This window comes from Sorghum bicolor, chromosome 9 (genome assembly GCF_000003195.3).
Source record: "Sorghum bicolor cultivar BTx623 chromosome 9, Sorghum_bicolor_NCBIv3, whole genome shotgun sequence".
In the NCBI taxonomy this organism is placed as follows: Eukaryota; Viridiplantae; Streptophyta; class Magnoliopsida; order Poales; family Poaceae; genus Sorghum; species Sorghum bicolor.
This window is the reverse complement of record NC_012878.2, coordinates 53146812-53166707: the sequence shown is the minus strand read 5'-3', so window position 1 is coordinate 53166707 and position 19896 is coordinate 53146812. Positions and strand designations below refer to the sequence as shown.

The window sequence follows — 19896 nt, the reverse complement described above, 5'->3', positions numbered from 1 at the left end:
GCACCTGTCTTCAAGCAGAACTTTATTTCAATAACAACAAGCTGTTAAGAAGGAGAAGTACTCTTATCTTAGTTTAAAGAAGTTAGTGCTTTCCTTGAGGGGCATTGATTGACATGAGCCTGGTTTGAACAGATTATGAAGAGTGGGGGAGGATTTGAAGAGGCGGCTACATAAGTCTGCTTTGCTAACAGATTTGTCGTATGGCTAAGGTTCCTTCCAATCTTAAAATCTTGAAACGATGGTTCTTCTCTTGCACCTTTCGAAGAAAACACAGTCATTATTTTGGAATGCAATGTGCGCAAACAGCCAAACACTCTACGTACATGCACACGCCCTCGAATGCTCACTTGCATAACCTGCATGGCTGCATCATGGAGCGAAGCTAGAGAAAACCCAAAGGGGTATGCTTGTTTCATGGTTGCAAGGATTTGTGACATGAAGGTACGAGTATGATGAAAATTTAGTTATAATCACTTTTTTATTTTATTTTTATGTGAGTGTGGCCATACCCACTCTTCTGAACATAGCTCCGATCCGTCTCGGCTTGTGTCTATGACCTTATGCATTATGTTGGCATATCTTAAACTTGGTAAAGTCATTGTAACTTAGTTAACGCTGAAAAAAATAATGAATTGTAAATATGTGCACCTATGCTGAATCAAGATTTAAACTCAAGTGAATATGTTCCATCACAACAAACCTAACTAACATCTACCTTTTTTAAAAAACACCTCAAGAAACTAGTGATTACCACATATTTATAAGCAAACAAGATATGCTTGTACCGTTTTATCTGATTGTAGTCCCCGAGTGCATCCTGGCCAAAATTCATGTTTACATGAGTATAAATGTGTATCTACTGTCTAAAGTTTCATATTAGTTTAAACTTTTAGATAAAAGTGGCAGAGCATTATTAGGGTGGGGATATATAGTTATTAATCTCATCCCCTGCCCCAATACACGTGAGAGCCATCTGCCACATAACCCTTCCAACCCAACCTAATTATCCAGGGGCATTCCTGTCCATGGAGTGTGTATATATACTGCTCACGTCCACCCTCTTCCTCAAGCCGTGACACAATCATAAACTGCAATTTCTCTCCTCCCTCTAGCTTAGCTAAGCGAGCTAACTTCCTCCCTCCCCATCACTCCACCATTCTTAAATCTTCCTGATCTAAGCATGACGGCGAAGGTACACCCGAACGTCGCCGTGCCGCCGTCCCTCGGCCAGCCGCCGGCGGTGGCGCCGGCGCCGGCGCCGGTGACTCTGACGGTGTGGCGCAAGTCGCTGCTGTTCAACGGCAGGGGTTTCACGGTGTTCGACGCCCGCGGCGACCTGGTGTACCGCGTGGACAGCTACGCGTCCGACTCCCGCGCGGAGGTGGTGCTCATGGACGCCGCGGGCTGCCCCGTGCTCACCCTCCGCCGCAGGAAGCTGATCGGCCTCGGGCTCGGGTCCGACCAGTGGCTGGTGTACCCGGGCGAGGAGACCCGGCGCCTGCCGCCGCTCTACGCCGTGAAGCGGGCGGCGCCGCAGTACATGCGCGGCGGCTTCGGCGGCGGCGCCAAGTCCATGGCGCACGTCGCGGCGTGCTCTGGCGGCGGAGCCGCCGCCAAAACCACCGGCGCCGGCGGGTACGAGGTGGAGGGCTCGTACCTGCGGCGGCGCTGCACGGTGTACGACGAGCGGCGGCGGGCCGTGGCGGAGGTGCGCCCCAAGGAGGCGGTGGTGGGCTCGGACGTGTTCCGGCTGGTGGTGCAGCCCGGGATGGAGGTGTCGCTGGCCATGGCCGTCGTCCTCGCGCTCGACCAGATGTTCGGCAAGCCGTCCCTGCTCAGGAGCTGGTCCTCCTAGTGCAGTGCTCTCTCTATATCGCCGCCGTGCCATTCATCCATTATTGGCATGGGTGCTTTTTTTTCACCTTATTTTGCCCCCAAATTGTTTGGGCACGGGAGCACAGCAGTTGCTAGCTCATGGCTGCCATTTTTTTTTTTCGTTCCTCTTTGATATCAAAGCCGATTAACTGGGGGTCATAGAATGTGAACGTGGATTGAAGCTCCTCTTGGCGTGTGTGGTTTTGATATTTTTTTTACCCGGCACCCGGCAGTAAAACCATGCACCTTGTAAAGAGGGAGCAAAGTGTAAATACTTCAAAAAAAACAAAAAAAAAAGGTTAGAGTAGGACAATTCCCTGTCTCTCTCTGTTTTTTCCTCTTTTTTCCCCACTATACATTTTTCTCATGCGCAGTCTGAATTGCATCCGAAAAATCAACTGTTTCTTTTTCAGAAGAAAAGACTGGCATGCCAACAAAAAATCACTTGGGCAGTGTTGCTCTGTCGGTTCAAATTCAGTCCACACATAAAGGAGAAGAGGGGCATGCTTGAGCTTGAGCTTGAGCGTCACGCTTGTTTGTCCCCCACTTCATGAGCCCCTGTACATACATACATATACCATGATGAAGTGGCGAGACTGAGACTGCACGGTGGATCCAGGCCAAGCATCTGGACTGCCCTGCCGTAAGGATGGAGACGGTACTCCAAATACTTATGGTTCTCTCTAGTGTAATTAAATGAACTAAATAGATAATTCATTTTCTCATTTTTTTCATTTAATTACACGAACTGTGGATATTCATTTGGAGGGCCACCCCATCCTTACCTGCCCGGGACCGAAATCCTAACGGCCTCGCCGGCACGCGAAACAAATGGTTGGTGGCGTGGTCCTTTTCCAGGCGCCAAAACCTGGTCTGCTCAGCACTTGATCACTCTCGTCTTTGCTTGCCCCAAGCTAAGCTAGTCTGCTTGCTAGTGGTGCGTGTTGAAATCCCGAGCGCCGAAAGTCCTACCGTGCCATGCGGGGCGGCCGTGAGGGCGGTGGTGGAGCCGTGCCCGTGCGTAGTGTGGCCTAGTGGATGGCCGGCCACAGGATTCAAGGAGTTTCAGAGTTCGTTTGGAACGCACGAGTTCCATTAGCAAACGCCCAGCCAAAGCTCCAGCTCCCGTGTTGCAAACGAACCTCAGGCCCGCCTGTTGCTCCTCTCTGGTCAACCAAAGTTTAGACCAATCTAAATGCTGGCCGCGAGGCAAGAATCCAAGATGCAAGATTGAGTTGTGCTTGGGCATGCACTATGAATTACAGTACTTTTCAAAGGACCGGCATCCTCTCCAGTGACAGTGAGCACCCTAACCAGGCCCAAGACACTCAAGAGTATAGGATTCCACATTTCTGAACATACATAACTCATGGCATTTTTCAACGAAATGAGAACTCAACGAATGAATTTCATTACTTGCAAGGAACATCCGTTACACTTGAACTCGCTCTGTGGCCGAGTTGAGGGAGGGACATCATCGGCACTCCCAAAAGCTACATGCTACAGCGAAAACGCACAGTTGCCAATTCTACAACAAATCTGGTGGGTTCTGATTTCTGAATGTATCTAGAGAGCTCTTGGCATGCTGAGATAAATAAGAATTGCCTCAAAAATGAAGCATCGCATACGTACCTGGTGGCTGGGGGTCCTCTTCATGCCCCCCGCCACGTGAGGTACTAGCTGTTAATACACATACAGGTGAAGATCACCGTGCCTGTGGGTGAAGGCCACCACAGTTTCAGCTTTCAGTTCGACCACACATGGACAAGGCCATGCCGGTTGCCAGTGTAGATCTCATCACGATCTTCGTCATAGTACAGAGCTGTAATGTCCTCAAGGGCCTCCGAGACTGTATTCTGGAACCTCCATGCTTTCTTTTGCTTGCTTGAATTTCCAGGGTTTATTTTTGCCAAGCATTTGCCAGTCAGTATGCTGCTGATATTTATAGAGCCAGCTGCATTATAGGAAATAAATATTAGTGTTCAATAAATTTATAAGCATCAGCATGAGACATGCAATTTCATGCTCATCCGTTATCTTAAAAAGATGGATGAAATGCAATATTTAAAAACAAGAAGTCCCAGACAAATACTAGGCACTATATTTATAAGTTAAAAAAGTTCAAAGTAGTGAATATCATGCGTGTGCCATTTTATGTACATCACACTGAAGTGAAAAACATGCACATGCTTGGCCAATTCATCAAACTGAACAAACTCCAGCTTAGAACAAAACATGCATCGTGAGCTATGAGATCAGTCAATATCAGTTTTAGTTAAGTAGTTTGATCTGAGAAGCACAAGAAACAAGATAGCTGGTACTGGTAGTGAAAGAACATTACAAGGGAAAATCAAAAGAACATAACCAAGAGAATGCAACAGGCACTGCAATAAAAATACGTGAGCAGATGAACAATATATTACCCAAAAAAAAAGATGCTCACCATTTTCCTCTGAAGATGAATCAGTTGAGTCAGCTTTGCAGTATGAAATAATGAGATCTTGATCACTTGTAATGTATATGTTGTTTGTGTTGCAGTCAGGGTGCCACAACAGGTGATCTTCAAATGAGGTCACCAGTTCACCTCGGAAGTTCCAAACTGCTACTGATCGGTTCCGGAATGTCAGGAACAGTTGCAGCTCATACAGAAAGATAAAGGCAGATGGAGTCATAAACTCAGTTCTGCTCACTTCTGTCAACTGGAAGTTCCTTACCTATAGATATTAGGTACAAGTGAGTTCACAGTCAAAACCCCAATGACGAAACAAAAAAACTTTGTTTGATTGCATTTAGGTATAAGGCTTACATCAAGAATTTGAAGATTCTCTCCTTCCTGTTTGACCAGAAGCTTTTCATTGAACTGTTCAATGAAATCTACCTTCTTGTTACGATGGAGAAGGTGGCTGAAGGACTTCAAGACTGTACCATCCTCAATGGAAAGAATCTTCAGAGGAACCGAGCTGCTTGTTCTTGTATAAATCAATAGCATTATCCCAGGGCTGTGACAAGAAAACAGATCATTAGACATTGGACAAATGCAAATTGCAAATATGTACGGCCAGCTACAGAATCAAATAAAATACTTTAATCTGAAAGTATACAGACAGGATCTGCTGTAAGAACTACTATTGCCCAGAGTCCATGCGCTAGAAATATATTCCTATATTTGAATGATTCTGTCATTTTAAAGATGTCTAAGGGGGTTTTGGATCACATGGGCTATTAGCTCTGGGTTTTGGGTGCCAAATAGGAGGGCTGAACATGGGCTAATAAGAACTAGTGGGGCCCCAGGCCCATTAGCTCTCATTAGCCCCTGTTTAGCCCATTATCACAAGATGGGCTAATTTTTAGCCCCAGGATCCAAACACCCCCTAAATGCCAAACCCGCTGCTGTTATGACTTCTGATACAAAAGACATTAAAATGATAGCTGATCAATTTTACCGCACATCAAAGTCGAAAGAAGCATAAAGAGTATGAGATACAATAACACACAGGAAAAGGGAACACAGGAAGAAGGAAATATCAAATCACCTGATCTTTATTTCTTGAACATTCTTATCAGACACCGAATACAGTAGTGTGTAGTTTTTCAAATCAAACACCTTGTAAGTGCTGTTTATTGATGAGATGGCATCAGAGCAGATTCACAGAAGACTCAGTTTCTTTTAACCATTACCAAAGTCTGTGACTCAGCATACCTGTCTTGAGCAGAGTAAGTCAAAACCTTCCCATTGACATCATCAAACTCTACAAATCCAGGCCATTTCAATGACTCAGACTCAAAAAGAGGGAAACCAGCATCTGGCTGTCCTCGCCGAATGTACCTTGAATTGTTGGAGGAAAAATCTTAAGATGACATAACAAAAAAAACAATTGCGCTGATAAAGCATATGGAACCACAAGCATACTCTATTCGAGTTGTTCTGCATCGCAGAGCACTGAAGTTTTCTGAACCATATACTGACACAGTAATGAGTGAATCATTATTCTTGTTGTAAAATAAACTGCGGATAACTTCATCTGGACTTCCATTTAGAAAGCATATTCTCTGATTTGTCTCTGGAAATATAAAAAGAGAATCTCAGGCCAGCCAGAGGAAACAGAAATGGATTGCAAGAAGGCAGGAATACCATACCTCTACTAAAAGCAGCACATACTCCTGACTGTGATAAGGCAAAGACTATATCACGCGCTGCAACTATCTCAATGATTTTTGACCTTTTCCTCAAGTAAGGGAGTAACGAAGTGTTCTCCTTTGGATCGTGAGTGTCAAACTCTTCCTAAAAGTGACAGCAAAGATGATTTATCAGAAACTTAAAGTGCAGTCAATCGGTGTTACCAAACAGAGAACTTGAGATAAATCTATTGCTGCATACAGTGACAAAAGAACAGATATTGCGAAGGTTGACAGCTATAATAAGGTGGTTTCCTGGCAGAGTGATTGTGTTTGAGCATTGGAGTGCCAATGACAACACAAACCTAGTTATTCAAACTAGAGAGGCATCCTTGCTCTTCTTTGAGTGCAGAATAAGTACTAAATTCATAATCAGAAATACAAGATAAGATTGACAAATTCATACTACAGAACAAAGACATCAAGTGGCACAGAGGTGACAGTCAGTTACTTTGTCAGCAGCTGATTCCAGCATGTGTAGCACCAACCCAACTTGGCTGCATAGAGACTACAGCAGAGAATTGTAACTGGCATTTGCTACAACCTATAGGGAATAAGCAGATTCAAACAATCCTACATTTTCAGGTCTGGACAATCTCAAACATCAGCATTTCAGCGCACAATGCCCTCTTTTCCCTTGACCGATAAAATATCAATATGACCCCCAAATAAAATAAAATAAAATAAAATAAAATAAAATAAAATAAAATAAAAAAGTGTGCCGGACTGTACAAATGCCTAAGCAGACCAGTGCAAAGGCAAAGAGGGTTTTGACACACACACAGTCGCATAGCTGATGATTAAATTTGGCGACTCCTTAAACAAGCATTGCTATATAAGCCGCACAACACATATCAGACAATCTTTACCTCTCATCAGGCACACCGCTCAGCACTGAACTCCAGTCGCATCTACCAACAAAGGGTTCAAAAGCATGCTAAACAGATCTCAAGTAAATCGGCTGGCTCGCTCTAAAGTCTAAACTAGGCCAGTGAGCACCCCCGACCCGTAATTCCTCACGCCAAGAACTGGCAGCTAACCACGACACGGGGGGCATACGAAAAGGATATAACTTACTGACGATTGACATAGTGGTAACGGGGCTAGGGGCAAACCTGCAGCTGTATGTTGCGGAAGCGCTCCTGCGCGGCGCTCATGGCGAAGGCGCGGTCGCGGCGGGAGCTGATCTCCCGGCGCTGCAGCTTCCGCACGCTGCTCACCACCGCCTCCTGCCTCGGCCTCTTCCTGGCCGCCACAACCCGCCGCCCGCTGCACGGGCGCGGGCTCGCCGAGATCCGCCTCGGCTCCATTTCTCACCCACGCCGGGCCTCCTACAGCAACTACGCCGCGCTCTCCGCCGAGAGGTAGGTTTGGGATGGGGCACGCCCCGTCAAGCCGCTGCGGCGAGAGGCATCGCTGGCGTGGCGGAGATGGCTCCCCGGCTGAGGCCTAGGGTTTGGGAGCTCGAGCTCCGGCTCGGAGATTGGGGGGAGAAGAGAGAGAGAGAGAAACAGGGATACGGAGATGGATGAAGGGAAATGGACAGGTGTTAAAGATGACGCGCCGTGGTAATCTCTGACATGTGGGGACACAAAGTCAGTGAGTGGCGGGGTGCGCGGGCGGGATCGAAGAGTTGGCTACGCCGTTTGAAATTTTCGGGTCGTGTCCGAGCGAACGCGACCTAGCCTCCTACTGAAAGATTTCGCTGACAAGTAGGCCCCGATATACTGGGTCCACATATCAGTCAAATGGGTAGCCACGGACTGCGTTGGTGTTATACGAGATGTGATTTCATTTTCGTCCCAGGTGATGTGGCTGGGAGCTCGACTAGCGCTCGGCGTGGAGCGTTCTATTTTTGGAAGGTTTTGGTTTCAATTCGAAATTTGAATGGAGCGCATGGTTTCGTCGCTCCAAAAGGCCTTGGAGGGAGGAGAGCTAGGCCGGCTCTGGCTCCTTAACAGCAGCATTGTATTTTTTTTTTCTACCAACCAACAGTATTTTGTTCTCTCATAATAAATTAGCTAATAGTATTTTCAATCATAACTTTTTAAATCAGCGAACAAGCTTCTCTCACTGACAGAAGAGGAGCACCCGAACCGAGAAAATCGAGCTTCTCTCAAGCGCCCCTGGTAAACCAGGAACTCAAATGTGATACAATACTAGTCCCAGGAGGCTAGTAACACATTTATTACATCAGATAAGTTTCAGCGCATGTCGACGAAAGCTAGTCGGCAGTCTACCTTGGGGTATACCCACGGTAGTAGTTTATCGGTAGACGGTGCGCAAACTACGAACTCGATGGTGACGCAAGACACGGACAAGCTTTTTATCCAGGTTCGGCCGCCGAGTTGGCGTAATACCTACGTCCTACGTCTGGTTGTATTGGATTGTGTTGAGAGAATAATCGCCCCCTAGGGGGGTCCCTTGCCCCTCCTTATATAGTCCGGAGGGCAAGGTTACAGATCTAGAAACTAATCCTAGTCGGTTACAATTGCCATAGATAGTTCGATATCAATTCCTATTCTAACCGACTAGAATCCTCCTTGATCTTCACGGCTTGTTCCCTTGCGCGAAACTCCAAGCTGTCGGATCAAACTTTGAACTTGTCTCGTAATGGGCCAAGTCTCCTGGCCCAAGTCTAGCCGTAAGGGTATAGGGGTTTATACCCCCACAGCGCAGTAGTCTCGATAAGCGTGGACAATGAAGGCACGCTATAATAATAAGACACCAAAATACAACATAGGTCCAAAGGACCCAGAAACAAACGATATAACAACCGAACATCTGACGAGTCCCAATGCCACAGGCTTAGTTGGGTGCAGACACGACCTTACTCGAACGCCACTTCGGGATCGAAGTCCGGATCTTCCTCTGTTTAATAAAGCAAGGGTGAGTACAAAGTACTCAGCAAATCCAACCTTACCTTACGGAAGGGGATAACAATATATATGCATATGGATAAATCAAGGATGAGGCTTAGTTTCATTTGCATAAAGCTATCTTTTTACACATGCAAGGTTTCATTTCACAAATACTGTTGTAAAAGACCTCTTTTTCCATATATGATAGTATTTCTGAAAATGGGGATCTGATCACAATTTTAAGTGTTGTTGAACCCTTGTTCCCACAACACAATGGCAGTCAACCATTTATTTCTAAAATCACACTCTCTCACATGCTTTCACTCATCCCAACCCATCTAGTTGTTGAAACCAAACCATAACCCGTGCGAGACCGCGGACACGGCTATCCAGATAGATTTACACTCTGCAGAGGTTGTACACTTTTCCCACAAGTAGGATACCATAACTTACACCGTCGTGCAAGCACAGATCCATCAAAGTCATTACCCTCCATAGCTAAGTAATGGCGCTCACCACGGGAACACTAAGGCCACATCTCATGATACCACAATAATTCACAGAGCTCTTTATATTTCATATATTTTCACCATTTCACATACATCTCTTAGTGTCCCGTTGCACACCTGCCTCCAGGTGATTGCCAATACTAACTAGAGGGATTTAGACTAAGCCTTTCCCATGCAAGGCGAGTGGTTGTACGATAAATGAGTTAGGCAAGATGAATCATCAACTCAGTCCTTAATCGAGACAAGGCGGATATCTTCACGCTTAACCCCGCAAATTATAAGCCACAACACTAGGACATCCCAAAAGAGATCCCATCCGCCCCATCTCCATAGTAATCACATTTATAACTTGTTCATTAACCCTTTCACAATACCCACAATTTATTTTCACCACTCACACCTTTTACTTTTAAAATCATTATATTTGGAAAATATAGCGATGAGTATCCAGAATGAGTAACAAGTCCTAAGCATACTAAATAATAATATTTCTGTCATAGCATATTATTTGTTCCTAGGTTCGAACAAGACAATTACCGGATAATATCAATTCAAGGATGGCTATTCAACAGGTTTTAACTAAGCAGCAAAAATACTTCGTACATATATCGTACATGCAATATTTAAAACGGCTTCTACGGGTTGTGTTTAAAAATAGGATCAATATGCATCAAAGGGGATCGGTTGGACTTGCCTCCGTCGGCGTCCTCGGCAAACTCCTGCTGACAGTCCGGGTCCTCGGCGTTAAACTCGCGGTACTCGTCTCCAACGTTCTCGTTTTCCGGCTCGTTCACTCCGTCAACTAAAATACGCGACGAACGACACAGACAACAAGCACAGATAAATAATCACATAAATTCAAATGAGCTCCAAAAATCATGAAATTAATATAAGAGGTAGATCAAGATTTTAGATGAATTTAGGAAAAAGAATTATTAAAATCAGAGTTAGCATGTGGTATTTGTGAAATGACCGGAATTTAATCATGCGAAAAAGGCTAACGGTGATTAAGAAATGGATGCTTCACGTGGGCATTTGCTTGACTGGTAGTGCATGCATGCATGTACTATTTAGAGTTAATGCTTATGGCCCACGCATGCATGGTTAGAGAGAAATTAGCAGGGGTCATTAGAGCTCTTCTGTATGTCATGGTTCTATTCGTGGAGTCCTTGGCAGTGAATCGGTACAGACAAATACAAGGAGAAATATAGAAAAAAATACTACAGAAAGACAGAGAAGAGCAAGGAGATGCTCATGAGCTGCTCACCTCGTCTTGCGACGACAGTCGAGCTCGGCTTGTGCGTATGGCCGTATATGGTATACACGAAGTGAGAGCGAGTGAGCGAACGTGCTTCTCGGGTGGTGAGAGTGAGCACCCGAGAGTGCCTTTTTATAGGCCAGAGTGCTCAGCTCGTTGCCATTAAAATGCTACTGTAGCGTATGGTCGGTGCCTAATTTGCATGCACGATGCATGCAAATGGACGGTGCCTAATCACCGTGTCCTTGCATGCAGGTGCATGCAAATGGACGGTGCATGCTCGTCCTGCATGCATGCATGAGATATATATTCGTGTAGGTGCACTGCTATGTTTTCTTGCATGTAGGCTTACTGGTACTCGCTGTTATTTGTGCGCGAAAAATATAGATGGATTAGATGGAGATACTATAGAGCTTAAATTATTTTATAGTTTATAAAATATATTTTAAAAATAATTTTTAATGCGAGTAATTTTTTTGAATGTGAATTTTTAGGATGTTACATTCTCCGACTCCGACTCATGCGTGCTATGGTACATCTACAGTGTCGGGGCCGGAGCCGGTTGGAGCCCTCCCAAACGAGTCTTAGGCTTTCTAAGGCCTTATTTAGTTGGCAAAAGTTTTTAGTTTTGGCTACTGTAGCAATTTTGTTTATTGTTCAACCATGGACTAACTAGACTCAAAAGATTCGTCTCGCAAATTACATATAACTGTACAATTAGTTATTTTATTTATTTATATTTAATGCTTCATGCACGTGTCATGACATCCGATGTGACGAAGAATCTTGAAATTTTTTTGAACTAAGGCCTTGTTCAGTTCACCCCCAAAACAAAAAACTTTTCAAGATTCTCGGTCACATCGAATCTTGCTGCGTATACATGGAGCATTAAATATAGACGAAAACAAAAACTAATTGCACAGTTTGCCCGTAAAATCGTGAGATGAATCTTTTGAGCCTGGTTAGTCCATAATTGGATAATAATTGCTAAATAAAAATGAAAGTGCTACAGTGCCCCGAAACAAAAAAAAGGGAACTAAGGCCTTGCTTAGTTCCAAAAACTTTTTAGTTTTCGGGATTGTAGCACTTTCGTTTTTATTTGACAAATATTGTCCAATCATAGAGTAACTAGGCTTAAAATATTCATCTCACGATTTACAGATAAACTGTGTAATTAATTTTTATTTTTATCTATATTTAGTACTTCATGCATGTGCTGCAAGATTCGATGTAACGGAGAGTCTTAAAAACATTTAGTTTTTGGGATGAACTGCCTAAACAAAGGCTAAAGAGAAAATTTGAACTGTGGATTTGGAATGACCAGCCAGCTTTATGGATTCAGGTGACTGAGGCCTCATTTAGTTCATCCCAAAAACCAAAAAAATTTCAAGATTTATTGTCACATAGAATCTTGTAGCATACGCATGGAGCATTAAATACAAATAAAAACAAAAACTAATTACATAATTTGTCTGTAAATCACGAGACAGATCTTTTAAGCATAGTTACTCTATGATTAGACAATGTTGTCAAATAAAAACGAAAGTGCTACAGTATCAAAATCTAAAAACTTTTCCCAATTAAACAAGGCCTAAATGTTGGACATATCTCATCTCATAGTATTATTTCGAGGAAAACATGCTAATTGTCTGGACACTCTGAGTTGTGAAAAATATTAATAAAGACGTCTAAAATGGTCATTTCCGGCTCGAGAGGAGAGAGAACTTTTTATTATATATTGAAATATGGTATTTTGCCACCTAACTCTTTTTTCTTCCTCCCTCCTTTTCTCTTCGTGATATACATGTTCCATGACAAATTAGCTAACATATAAATTGCGGCCTGTTACATGTGCATGACATGTTACCAAATTATAGTCTACTACTCCTTCCGTATCAAATTATAAATCATTCCAAGATCTTAGAGAGTCAAAGCATCTCAAGTTTGATCAAATTTATATGATATAAGATAACAACATTTATGATTTCAACTAAATATTATTATACTCTTCATTGATTATATTTTCATAGTATATCTATTTTATGTCATAAATCTTTATAGTTCTTTATATAATTTTGGTGAAATTTGAAATTTTTTGACTCTCCATGATTTTTAGAAGGACTTATAATTTGGGATAGAGAGAGTACAACATTAGCTAAGAGCTATAACATGTATATACACAATTGAAAAACATATGTTTTAGATGGACGAAAAAGATTGGCAACTAACGCAGGTTTGAAAAAAGAACATGCACATGAATGGAAAAAAATCGCTGCCTAAACTTAACAGGTTATTAGCTACAGGTACACGTTACCTTCATCGAACTTAAAAAAGTCGTGAGCTTAACACGACACTGGCGAAAACAGATGTGATACATGCACAAAAAGCCAACACGCTAGTTAAAATATATTGCATCCAAAGTTGCAAAATAAAAAGATTTATTACTGCTAATAGATTATACATGCATCAATTAGATCTATAAATTAAAGAAGATTTTTACATCTAAACTTTTCTTATTTATTCTACTTTACAGAAGAAGTAAATAAATATCTCACCTATTAAGGCTCCGTTGGTTCCCCTTGCTAAATTTTAGTCAACTAAATTTTAGTCACTTTAGTAGCTAAAGTTCCAAACACATTATCTAAAAAGAGCTAGAATAATTTAGTCCCACTAGTCATCTAAGAGTAGCTAAAATAACTTTAGTTAGCTAAAATTTAGCAAGTGGAACTAAACAGGGCCTAACTATCAACTGTTATTTTAGGTAAAGTGCAAATAAGTTTTTTTTGTATATAAAAAAAAAGGTAATACTGTATTTTTCTAGATAAATATTTTTTGCATGATGGGAATCACTCCCAATGACGTGATTCTAGTGGGATTACTTCAACAATTTTATCTAATTTGTTCTGCTAAAGGTTGGGGTCAATCGGAGTTAAGTTTTTCTAGTCCACATTGATTTCAGTGATTACACAACAATATGTTCCGGTAGTAAGAGAGATGTATTTAGGTTTGTAGCTAAGGAGTGTTACAAAGCTTTCACCCCCTCTGATATGATTCCTATCTTTGTGTGTATTGATAATACAGATATTTTCATGATGATTGTTGAGAGAGAGAGAGAGAGTCGTTGTTCTCCAAGTGATGAATATGTAATTATGGATCCTAGCCATGGCCCAACGTTGCCAATTTTTCGCACCACCACACACTGAAAACTGAAAAAAATAGGCTATGCGAAAATGTTTACAGCCTTTCATCAGTGGAGAGCTGGGGTTTCAGGCTTGAGAGCTGAATGTTGAGATAGTGATTAATTGCTCAAAGCTCACACACGTACTATCACAGAGCAGAACAAAATGAGGGGGAAAATGCATGATGAAATATGCTCGCCAAGTCTCAAACAAGATATGTACGCCCACAATCAGACGTTGGCAGTCTGTTTCTGTCCCTTCATCTTGGAGAGCAGCACCTCGTCGATGACCCTTTCAAGGTTGGTCTGCGCAGGCCCACCCGGCAGCGTCACCTTCACGGCCTTCTCCTTCCACTCCTCCGCGCGCCGGCGCATCTCTCGCCCCTTCTCCCCGTCCATGGCCTCCTTTAAGATGGCCGACACCTCGTCGCGCCGCACCTCCCCGCCGATCTCCATCCCGACGCCCCACTCCGTCCGCTTGTACCGGCAGTTAGTCTGCTGCTCCGCAAAGAAGGGCCAGCTGAGCATGGGCACCCCGGCGCAGAGGCTCTCCAGTGTCGAGTTCCAGCCGGAGTGAGTCAGGAACACCCCGACCGCCTCGTGCGGGAGCACCGCCTCCTGCGGGCACCACGTGGTCAGCAGCGCGCGGCCCTCGACGGCGGACGTGAACTCCGGCGGCAGCACGGCGGAGTCGCCCTTCACGAGGTCCGGCCGGATGTTCCACACGAACGGGTACCCGCTGTTGGCCAGGCCCCAGGCGAACTCGAGCAGCTGCGAGTTGGTCATCACCGTGATGCTGCCGTAGTTCACGTACACCACGGACCGCGGCGCGCGGCCGGCGAGCCACTCCGGGAGCCCCTCCTGCTCCTTCCAGAGGTTGGAGCCGAGCCCCGCGAGCGGGCTGCCGGCGGGGATCTCCAGGCGCTCGCGGAGGAGGAGCGGGCCGACGGGGTACACCGTCGGGAGGATCGCGCGCATGGCGTCCAGCGAGGCGCCCTCGAGGTCCTCGAAGGTGTTGACGATGACGCCGTCGGGGAGCGACAGCCGCTCGGCCTCGCGCATGAGGAAGTTGAGCATGATGTCGGCGCGGTCCGTGGTGCGGATGAAGCTGGGGAAGTCGCGCAGCTGCACGCCGTCGCACATGCCGCGCGCGCCGGTCACCACGGTGGCGAGGTGACCTCCCTCGACGCCGTCCTCGAGGTCCGCGGCGGTCTTGAACGGCACGAGGCCCGAGTCGACGAGGCTCCTGTAGTTCCGGTACCCCATGAACCCGCACGTGCTGGCGGTCCAGAGCGCGGCGACGGGCACGCCGAACTCCCTGGCGGCGTCGAAGCCGAACGACATGACGGCGTCCGTGACGAGGCAGGTGACTCGCGGGGACGCGGCGTCGGCGTCGACCCTGGCGAGCAGCGCGAGGAGGTGCGGGAGGCAGGTGGTCATGGTGGAGTAGCTGAGCGCGGGGATGTCCTGCGTGGCGTCGGCGTCGGACGGCGGGAGGCCGTCCGGGATGGCGTCGAAGCGGAACCCGGGCACGCGGTCCAGCGCGCCGCGGGAGCGGTGCAGGCGCCGGTGGTTGAACTCGGTGTTGACGAAGGTGACCTCGAAGCCACGCGCGTGGAGGAGCTTGGCGAGCTTCAGCATGGGCGTCACGTGGCCCTGCGCCGGGTACGGCATGCACACGGCGTGCGGCCGCTGCCCATGATCCGCCGCCGTCGTCAGTGACACCATGACCGATCGACCTCGAGCTCGATCGCCTCGGGGAAGACTGGCTTGGCACTTCTAAGCTCTACTAGCAGAGCAAAGCAGTAGCATGTGACTTCGTTCTGTGGACAGTTGCTTGGAACGTGATTACGTGACCATAATTTATAGAGCAAGCACGGCCAGCTTGTTGCCAGTTGCAGCGCACCGTGCGCTCGGAAATCGGGAGACCATGACGCGTGCGCATGGAGCGCGTGGCTTGGGCACATGGGCATGCTCCGATTTGCTTATTTTTTGCCTGGGCGATTCGCGAATTCGCGCCCAACAAGACTAGATGCTGATTCCTCCCATCGACGCGATGCGCGACTGCGATCGGTAACGGAGAGAATGAGACATTGATTTGAATCGCGCTGCATCGCTGTTCACGGCTGTAGGGTGGCAGTGCGTGCCCATAATATATACTACAGTACAGTGAACAATAAAATAAAGCCTGCATGCGCCACCCTGCGTTCGTCGATCGGCCGACAACTTTCGAGCAACAAATCATAGTTTGTTCCAACAGATCTGCACACGGCTGTAAAAAAAAAAGAAACCGAAGAAGTTCATCAGAGTGTGTTGGAGTTGGACAAGATCCGACGACGACACTTCCTGTGCGAACTGGGCTGGAAGTTGGGTCGGCCGTGGGTCGCCAAACCAACCCAGTTGGGCATCTTGGACTCGCGGCGGAGCGCTTCGGCCGCCAAACCGTATTGACTATTGAGGTTGATGACATCGGCAAAGGCCTCTTCGTAGCAGTACTGACGGAGTCTGCCAGTTTGGGCCTAAATCCAGCTGGGCCGATTGTTAAAAAATATAAGACTTTCTTTTTTTCTTGAATACGCAAAAAGTTTGCGCATCTTTGTATTAAATAGGAAAGGGTTTTACAGACGCACCTTAGCGCTGAACAGATGTACAAGAGTAGAAAGCCTACTATTCACGAATCAGACAACCTAGATTTCAAGTCCCTGCGTCAACCCAAAGGTCACTGTAGTATTTGATGGTGGATAGAAGCTGGTTGATGGTGGAGGGGCGCTACAAAAGCACCGTGCGTTTCACTCTTTCCAGATCTCCCAAGCTACTAGCGCGAAAAGGGTCTCGGCTCCTCTTTGTCGTTCCCCGTGCCATCTCCGCCACCACCGGTCCCACCAGGCAAGCAGAGTCTCGTCGCCTATCTGAGATGCGTTGACCTTGAGAGCCACTACAACGGTCCACCAAACCTGACGCGAGAACGAGCAGGAGGCGACGATGTGGTCGATGGTCTTAGGGTCTTGGTCGCAAAGGTAGCAATGGTTGTCGGTGTGCAGCCCGTGGCGTCGTCTACTGTCTGCAGTCCAGTGTCGTCCTTTGATGGCGGAGCCATCCTTTGATGGCGCAGCCATAGGAAGATCTTTACACTGAGTGGAGCCCATGTCTTCCAGATCCTAGGGCATCCGTGAACCGAGTGTAATGCCATGAGGAGAGTCTAGAGGAATACTTTTCATCCGGCATCCAACACCAGGTAAGGTTGTCCTTACGGTCACCCAGCTGTAGCTGAGACATTGCATCTCATAGCCATAGGTAGTCGAGGATATAAGACTTTCTTTAATTTTTATTTTATCAATACAAATGGCTGTAAAGCTCCGCCCCTGCTTCGTAGAAGCAACCGAACCAAGGTCACTGTACTTAATGTTTGTAGGTCTGTGTTCCAAATTTCGATTTGTATGTTTTGTATGGTCATAGCTGAGATTACTGAAATTCATGAGTTTGGAAAAATTGAGTCAAGAGAAATTAAACAAAATGATTTTACGGTGCTTAATAAATTAGAAAAAGAAAAGAATAGCCTGGAATTCAACATGTTTTGTGTCGGGCTACATATGCCCATCGAAAACGAAGCCACGCTAAAAGTGCGACAGACAATTCGTCACCATATATTGGGCACACAACTTAGGCCTTGTTTACTTCCGAAAACGGATTTCGCTTCTGTAACACTTTCGTTTTTATTTGATAAATATTGTCCAATCATAAACTAACTAGGATCAAAAGATTCGTCTCGTGATTTACAGACAAACTGTGTAATTAATTTTTGTTTTCGTCTATATTTAATGCTTCATGCATGTGCCGCAAGATTCAATGTGACGGGAAATTTTGAAATTTTTTTGGATTTCAGAGTGAACTAAACAAGGTGTTACTTCAAGTGCCAAATCTAGGCCTTGTTTAGTTCACCCCAAAAAGCAAAAAGTTTTCAAGATTCCCCGTCACATCGAATTTTGCGGCACATGCATGAAGCATTAAATATAGACGAAATCAAAAACTAATTACATAGTTTAGCTGGAAATCGCGAGACGAATCTTTTGATCCTAGTTAGTCCATAATTGGATAATATTTCTCACAAACAAACGAAAGTGCTACAGTACCGAAATCTGAAATCTTTTCGAAACTAAACAACGCCCTAGAATCGTTCCCAGCGGAGTTTTGATCCCCTCCCAGAGTCCCAGCGAGGACCCAAAGGTTCTCCATCTTCAGTCCCAAATCCATTCTGGTGTATGTTCACTCGATTCGTAAAAGTAAAGGTGTGAACACTTCTCACCCTGCGGTCTTCACATCCACACGAACCAGTAGCGCTCGTAAAGAAATCGAAGAAATTGCAAGACAACAATTTAAAGCCTAATTGAACAACCACGCGCAATATGCCAGCAACTAATATGACCCATAAAGTTTGGCTATGGATAAAATAGGGTGTATAGAGGGAAGAATCAACACAGTCTAACAAAAAACTACATATTAATTACTGTAAAAATTATATTTTCGACAGAAAAATTCTAAATTTACAACGAAAAAGCTAGATATATCCGAGCTATTTGTGCGGACACCTTTGCTTTTTTAAGAAAAAACCAAGTAAAGTAGAACATGTGGAGGTCCATAGAGAACAGAGACTGCTATTCACCCAATTATTCTCCCTAAAAAAATTGACAATACACGCGTGTATGTTATAGTACATGTACAAGTTCACGAACGGTACGTGCTCACGGCACCGCACACCATATGCATGATCGCCGAGATCAAGCAAGACGCTTCACAGCTTGGCTTCGTTGTCGCACTCCTGGCGCCGAACGCTGACGTCGGCGACGCCGATGACGACGCGGCACACCGATCTTGCCTCCACGCTGCGCTTCACCAAGCCGAGGAGCTTGACGGTGCCCGGCACCTCGGTCCTCGCCTCGTACTCCATCTCGCCGGCGAGCACGTCGGCGATGAGTCCCCCGATCCCGGCGGCCGCCACGACCCGGTCGGCCTGCACCGTCATGTTCATCCGGACGGTGGCCGCGCCCCGGCTCGGCACGGTCCCGGCCGGCACCTCGCCGTAGCCCACGGCGGCGCCGCGGTAGTAGAGCGACGTGGTGGCGGCGCCGTGGCGGAACGCGGCCGGGTTCGGGTTCCGGACGCGGACCGCGAGGAGGAAGGTGAGGTTGAGCTGGACGGAGAAGGTCGGCAGCGAGACGACGTTCGGGAGCACGCCCGTGGCGTTGACCGAGAGCAGCTCCGTGACCGGGTCCCGCGGGCGGAGGACGGCGAGCAGCGCGATGGCGACCGCCGCGGCGAGGAGCAGCAGGATGAGGACGGTGAAGGCGAGGCAGAGGAGGACTCGCCGGCGGCGGCTGCGGGTTTTTTTGGGGCCTTGGGGCGGGCTGTCGCGCTCGGGCGGCACGCCGCCGGACTCGGACATGGTTGGCCGGCTTGGCGGGCTCGCTCGTGCACCCGGCGTTGTCGAGCTCTGGCACGCCCACAGAAGTGCGTTCTTGCTTATGTACTTCGAGCTAACACCACAGGGTAGATACTAGATAGTGATACAATCATACAGTAGACTGGCGACAGTAACACACGTGTGCTGTACATCGGTCCATGTCTGCTCGATCTGTTTTACAGCGTGCGAGAGTGTGTTTTGAAGAGCACCACTTTTTGGAACGCAGGAGATTTTACCGAATCCAATTTGAATTTGAACTATTTCTCGCGAAACTCAACAAAGTTAGTCTGACATTTCTACGTTCCAAGCAGAGATACGGTCACAGTAGCAAGGACCTGTGTGTATGTAACTATGTATGTGCTCTTGTTGCATAATGGATGGGTTCGACGTTTAATTCATCGCAGTCTCCACACTGCGCTTTCGTGATTTTAACCCTGCAACCTGCGGGATTTTATTAGCACTGCTAATAAGTTAGAAATTAGAGGACACCGGTCACGCGTGTCCCTGTCGAGCGTTTGTTCACTCAACCAAACGCCTATAGCATAAGAGAATGGATTCAAGATATATACAGCACGTTCTCG

The 19896-nt window shown here is 46.3% G+C and overlaps 4 protein-coding genes across 4 annotated transcripts; 1 reads left to right on the top strand and 3 right to left on the bottom strand.

Moving 5' to 3' along the window:
- LOC8077018 (protein LURP-one-related 8) lies at positions 1054–2248 on the top strand. Its single transcript, XM_002441233.2, has one exon. The coding sequence runs from the start codon at positions 1181–1183 to the stop codon at positions 1853–1855; it is 675 nt and encodes a 224-aa protein (XP_002441278.1). The 5' UTR covers positions 1054–1180; the 3' UTR covers positions 1856–2248.
- Positions 3251–7581, bottom strand: LOC8077017. Its single transcript, XM_002439931.2, has 8 exons — positions 7167–7581; positions 6013–6157; positions 5786–5936; positions 5576–5701; positions 5409–5489; positions 4682–4874; positions 4319–4589; positions 3251–3829 (listed from the first exon to the last, which is right to left on the bottom strand). Exons 1-8 carry the CDS (start codon positions 7359–7361, stop codon positions 3621–3623), a joined length of 1371 nt encoding a protein of 456 aa, XP_002439976.1. The 5' UTR covers positions 7362–7581; the 3' UTR covers positions 3251–3620.
- LOC8077016 (7-deoxyloganetin glucosyltransferase) lies at positions 13887–15710 on the bottom strand. Its single transcript, XM_002439930.2, has one exon. It carries the CDS (start codon positions 15583–15585, stop codon positions 14089–14091), a length of 1497 nt encoding a protein of 498 aa, XP_002439975.1. The 5' UTR covers positions 15586–15710; the 3' UTR covers positions 13887–14088.
- On the bottom strand, positions 18469–19540 carry LOC8077015. The gene has a single exon (XM_002439929.2). It carries the CDS (start codon positions 19295–19297, stop codon positions 18647–18649), a length of 651 nt encoding a protein of 216 aa, XP_002439974.1. The 5' UTR covers positions 19298–19540; the 3' UTR covers positions 18469–18646.